At 43.4% G+C, this 6,521-nt stretch overlaps 1 protein-coding gene across 1 annotated transcript; it reads right to left on the bottom strand.

Annotated features, from left to right (window-relative positions):
* Positions 1-716: 716 nt before the first annotated feature.
* On the bottom strand, positions 717-1,520 carry LOC311050208 (26S proteasome non-ATPase regulatory subunit 8-like; the record flags this gene model as incomplete). Its single annotated transcript, XM_084064191.1, has 1 exon — positions 717-1,520. One exon carries the CDS (start codon positions 1,518-1,520, stop codon positions 717-719), a length of 804 nt encoding a protein of 267 aa, XP_083920317.1.
* Between the last annotated feature and the right edge of the window lie 5,001 nt (positions 1,521-6,521).

Genomic DNA, 6,521 nt, shown 5'->3' with positions numbered 1-6,521 from the left:
AAAAAATAAAAGTTATACTTTTCAGCACAATCAGCCAGAATGTCAGAATTATATCAGGCTTTTAGGAATCATGGGTAATTTCTGCCAGCCAGTTCCCCCTTTAAAAAGCCTTTAATGGGTCCAAATGTTCTAGGCACCCCTGCTGAGATGGTGAGATACATGGTGAGATAGTGAGATACATGGTGAGATGGTGAGATACATAGTGAGATGGTGAGATACATGGTGAGATAGTGAGATACATGGTGAGATGGTGAGATACATAGTGAGATGGTGAGATACATGGTGAGATAGTGAGATACATGGTGAGATGGTGAGATACATAGTGAGATGGTGAGATACGGGAGGCATGCGATAATCCGACAGACCTTTTCTCCGACTATGTGGCATCCGCGTGCGGTTAGGGTGCAGGTTTGGTTCGGGTTTAGTATTGAAACGTCGGAGCGCTGTGCTGTCGGAGGAATGCGCTTCGGAGGAATGCGCTGTCGGACTAACGTACTGCACCCGTGAGATACATGGTCAGATGGTGAGATACATGGTCAGATAGTGAGATACATGGTCAGATGGTGAGATACATTTGGTGCTTCTATCCGCCGCATAACGATTTGGCCTTGCTTACCTCCTGACTATGGGATGGGGAAAGGGAAGTCTGCAAGTCTGCTGGAACTGTTGCCCTCACAACCCAACTCCAGATAAGCGGTTAAAGATGGATGGACGGATTACACAATCATTTCCAGCGCTCGTGCATACTCCATGACCTGCTGTGCCATCTCTTTGGAGGCCATGGTCACCTTCTCTGTTCTCTGCTGCTGAGTGGAATAGGAGTAATATCCATCTGGGCGCTGGGTCCAACCTCTATTCCTGGCGAACTCGCTCATCTTCTCAGGAGAGTTGAAGAACAGCACTTGCGTGGCTTCGTCGAACTGAATCCGCTCATATGCCTTCTCTATGCCGGCAGCAATGGCGTCGCGAGTCGTGTCCAGCAGAATATCTATGAAGAATGTGGTATATCTTACTGTCTCGGCAGGGATTTTGCCTTTGGCGAGAAACACCTTGTTGTAGCTCCCCTCCATCAGATGCTGCTCCAAAGACACCGGGTGTCTGATGTAGTCATTGGTGGTGATGGCTGTCGCGCTCAGCCGCTCCAGTTCTGTGTGGAACTCAGGCAGATGGTTCTGCGAGAGCAGGAAGAGGAGGTTCAGGCCCAGCAACTGGTGCATATAGGCCGATTCAGGCAGCTCATCTTTGTAATCGAAGTAGTAATTTTTGAGCTGGTCCACGTATCTCTTAAATGAAGGAATGTCCTTCTTGAGGATGCTCCACAACACTCCGATCTCCAGAACGCCACGGGCTAGGAGGAGCTGTTTCTCGGTGCACTTGGTCTCGGTAGGCAGAAAATTTAATTCCAATAAGGAAATCTTAAGTTTACTTAAAAGCTCTCCGCAGATGCTCAGGTTGGGTTCTTCCTTCCTCCATTCCGTTTGCAGTGATTCATACAACCCCTCTGCCTCTTTCAAGTGCATGGTGACACCGGTGTCTGTCTTTCTCTTCTCCTCTGAACGCATTCTCACCTGCCGCGTCTCGTCTCTCCTCTTGTGTTCTCCTCTGGTAGTCACCATTTTTAGCTTTCTCTCTAGAGGACGTCTGAAAACATTTATAGGCATCTTATATAGACTGACTGACGCAATGGTCTGACGTCACACACAAACACAAAGTGTTGCCATCATGCCACAATGTTGATTTGCGCAGGTGCCCCCTTTGTGCGCTGAATTTGGCATTCATTGTACACCAAGGTTATTAGTTCTCTAAAAGTAACACAAATTAAAATTGACAAAACATTTTTATTTAACTGGGGAAAAAATGAGGCTTCACATAATAACGATAACTAACTGAGACTGTATTGTGTGTTTACCAAGCTAACCAAAGTCATAGAGGAAATGTCCTTAGTTTTTTTTAAATAGCAGCTCTACAAGCTTACAGATCGGCTATTTTTGCTATTTTATGGAAAGAACTATGTTCCTCTAACCCATACATGGGCAACTGGCGGCCCCGGGGCCACTTGCGGCCCCCACCTTCACTTAATGCGGCCCGCAGGTTAATATCAGAATACTGATATATTATTGATTTCAGCTGTTACAATTCCAAACATGCAAACATGACCCGCTTTAATTACTTCAGTCTATATTAGTAGCTTAATGACTATATTAGAATTCTATTGTTTTTTTATGTCCAATGTATTTGTATTTAAGTTCATAAAGTTAACATAAGTATAACATAACTAAATGCATTTGAAATTAAATACAAATTTTACTTTTCAGGATTGCAATAAAAAAATAGCAAAAAAAAATATCAGCATCCCAGTGGTCGGGGGATCATCTGATCGTCAAGCATAACACACTGCAGGAGTTTATTTCTTGAAATCGGCTGTCATAATATCGTTGTGGTTTTCACAACACGATTGATCCCCGACAAGGGCTGACACACTGTAGGATAGTTCACTAGGATGCTATCTCCAGAGTCAGACCCAATACATACATTTGTGTTTATTCCAATTCATTTTAATCGACTATATAGCCCCCATAGACTATATAGCCCCCATAGAGGATCTTGAAGTGTAAATGATATAGATCTACAAGCTCACAACGCGTCGCGATGCGACGTGTTGTGAGCTTGTAGATCGGCTATTTTCAAATAGCCTATGTATAAAATAGGTTTAAAGTGGTTAATGTACGTTTCATTATATCATAATTTATATCTGAAAAGTAACTAGTAACTAAAGTTTTCAAATAATTGTAGTGGAGTAAAAGTACAATATTTGCCTCTGAGATGTAGTGGAGTAGAAGTAAAAGTATTGGAAATTGAAAATACTCAAGTAAAGTACAAATACCTCAAAATTGTACTTAAGTACAGTACTTGAGTAAATGTACTTAGTTACTTTCCACTGGATGAATACAGTATATGTACAGTCTGTCTCTTCTGTAGTCCTGGCAGTTCTGTTTTAGTAGTTCACTTGTTTCTACATTTTGTCTGGAGATGATTATGGCGAGGAGGATGAAGGAGGAAGCTGAATGCTATCCTGGAGGACATCTCTCATCCATCATCATGTATTGATAGACTGAACATATATATCTATTGACTGTTATACTGTGTATTCTAATTCTAATCTAAGCTTATGTTTATGTATCTTGATTTGGTGCTTAGTCTGCTCACTGTGTACCTGTACCTCTCCTGTGTTTCATACTACACCTGCGTTTCCCTATGGCCTAACTTATCTTGTCTTACACAGATGTATTATTATTATCATGTTTTTAAAGGGTTAGTTCACCAAACAAAAACAAAAATCTATCGATTAGTCACCCCATGGAGACTTGAATTCATACATGGTTTTTAGTTTTTGTCGCATTCCTAAGCCAATACTTTGATGACCGGCCAACCGGTAGGCAGCGGTTCCGGCAGGACACACAAAGGAGACTCTTTGTGTCTCCTACCGGAACCACTGCCGGTCATGCAGAACAAAACAATATCCATGAATTCAAGTCTCCATGGGGTGACTAATCGATAGAAAAAAAACACACCCTGTGTGAAGAGAGCGGTGCCTTTGATGAGCCCCGTATTGAAACATTGATGTTGTCATCAATGTTTGTTTATTGGACAGACATACATACATACGGACACACGGACAAAGTCAGATATAGGAGTGGTTGGCACCACTCAAAAAGTCATTTTGGGGGTGAACTATCCCTTTTAATATGAGAAATATGAGCACAAGTTCATACGTTGCAAAGGTCATGTTACCTGTGTGTAGGCACCATTGATCTTGCGAGCCTCTTGGTAGAGCGTCTCACCGTCCCATTGGGGGTTAATTCTCCTCAGTGCACGGGCTAGACCATAGACTGTATAAATGAGATGGACAAAGCCACTCCGCTGCTTTCTACAGACCGTCTTGTTGGCTGGATGAGTAGCTTCTAGGCTAAGAACGAGCCACAGCTACTCGCTACTACTGCTAGACCGGCGTCTAGGCTGAAGACGAGCCACAGCCAGCTAGCAGGTAGCAAACAGTCCAAAGATCCAAGGATATAAAAGTGTCCACAGCTCCGATCACTAAGATTGCATTTGTAGTGCAATCTTGCAATTCCCCGGACTAGACTCTGTAAAACTGGTGTAAAACTTTTTAGTAGAAATAGGTTAAAACAATAAAAATAGGCTCTATGTACCAGAGCGTCGCCCAGAGCGTCCTATGTAGGTCCGCCATCTTTCAATATCGCGTCATATCCTGCAGAATGAGACCAGACCATTATTGGTTGGTTAGCTTGTCAATCAAGGGCGGGGAATGAATGCTATTGGTTGTGTAGCTTGTCAATCAAATCATCCCGCCCCTCCTAGAGAATAGCCTACTTTATCGTCAATTTTAAAATAAATAGGACCATAGTTTAGCAAAACGCATATCCTGATGATTGAAAGGAGACTTTAAACTAGCGACTGGAAGCATATAGAATTTATGACAATTTTTATTACAGTAAGAAAATCTAGTCTAAAGTTTGTCAAAAAATCCATTCACTTGCATTAAAATAAATTCTTTCTGACACCGCAGGTCGGCGCAGGGTAAAACAGCGCCACTCTGGCCATTTATAAGCTTCCGTGTCGGCCTCATCGTAAATATCTAAGACTTGCCCCTTGGGCTAGACGGTTGTGTTCACGCACGAATAGCGTGTGAAGAGATGTCAGGTATAAGTTCTCATTGACACGGGTGTCACCTGAAAAAAATATAGCAAAACAGACAATGACCAAATATCAATCACTTCCTCTTGTCAACATGTCAAACACTATCATTGGATGTTTGCCTTAATTTGAGTGGTCAGGTGGGCTTTAAAAGAGTGTTTCAATAGCATTCTTCATTCGTCATCAGATTAAAGGGATATCTTTTTTGTTTTTGGCACATTCCTAAGCCAATAATTTGATGACCAGCGGACCGGTAGCCTGCGGTTCCGGTAGGAGATACAAAGGAGACTCTTTGTGTCTCGTACCGGAACCGCTGCTGGACATCAAATTATTGGCTTAGGAATGTGCCAAAAACAAAAAAAATATCCACAAATTCAAGTTTCCATGGGGTGACTAATCGATAGAAAAAAAGTAATTTTGGGGGTGAACTATCCCTTTAAAAGATTGTATACTCAGCCTCAGAGTCAAACAGAGCTCACACTAACCTGCAAGGAAACAGGGCACCTCTGTTGCATTTCGGTCACCGGTGATCTTTCTGCGTGTGGCACACATGTTTGCATTCATAGGGTCGAAGGGAAGCAGTTCACGTCCACAGTCTCGGAGTGATGGATTGACACGCATCAGGCCCCTGTCATTTGTTAAGTCACGGAGGCGAATCGCTAGCTGTTCCTCAACCCCATATACTTTGCCAAGGTCAAGGAAGGCTGTCAGAGCGTTGATCTGCTCTCTCTTGTTCTCTCTTGCTCTCTCTTGATACAATGTTTCTCTATATTGTATCACCTTATGCTTATAGCCTCTAGGGGAGGCTATAAGCTTCCCCCCCTAAAGTCTCAGTCCTACGTTTTCCTGAAACTTGGCAGCCCTGATTTATGACAATGTTTTATCAAGGTAATACAATCAACAGCAAAACCCCATCCGCTTGAATAGAGCCTAATTGCTTCTGACACCAACAGGGGTGAAACAGTGAGACTACAGGCGATTCATATGAACTGTCACTTCCTATATAGCCTCAATAGGCTCTATGCACAGCAGCCATATTGGGAATGAATTGGGCCCCTTCCTTACTTCCTTCACAGGTGTTATCAATGATACTAATTAAGGCTCTGTTCCATTTAGTGTGGCACAGTGGTTGTCTCATTTTCAAGAACCCCCATAACTCTGAGAGTGTACAAATGGAACCAAATGGACCCGTAAGGGTCCATTTGGTTCCATTTGTACACATTTGTACACACCCACCATAAGGGGCCATTTGGGAACCAAAATGGAGTGTTTCTAGTGAGCCAACATGCACAATATCAGCACCCTGACTAGAATGGAACAAAGCCTTCATTAGTATCATTGGTAACACCTGTGAAGGAAGTAAGAAGAGGCCCCATTTCTTTCCAATATGGCTGCTGTGCATAGGGCCTATTCACAAGCTGCCAGCTGTTCTACTGATGGCCGGTGATTAAGGGGGCGTATAAAGTGACTATAGGGAAAAGCTCAACCCACTACCCTTGCTTTAGACTGGATGTGCGCGCTTGTGTGTGTGTTTATTGTCTCCGCCAGGCCGAAAGGCATGGCGAGAGAGTATGTTTTACCCTCCGTCCGTCCGTGTGTCCGTGTGTCCGTGTGTGTGTCCTGTCTGTGTGTTACCAGCTAATCTCCGGCACCGTTGGTCCGTTCGCTCCGAAACTGTGCACACACACTCCCTGGATGCCAATTCAGAACCCCTGCCCCAATTTTTTCACATGGGCCTGTTATAGCGCCACCAGGAGGCCGATTTGTGCAAAACACATTTTTTTACATTACTCCTACAGATTTTA

Source organism: Gymnoscopelus microlampas (assembly GCF_963454915.1).
Source record: "Gymnoscopelus microlampas genome assembly, chromosome: 8".
Taxonomy (NCBI): Eukaryota; Metazoa; Chordata; class Actinopteri; order Myctophiformes; family Myctophidae; genus Gymnoscopelus; species Gymnoscopelus microlampas.
Note: the sequence above shows the minus strand (reverse complement) of the source record. Positions and strands in the feature narration are given on the sequence as shown.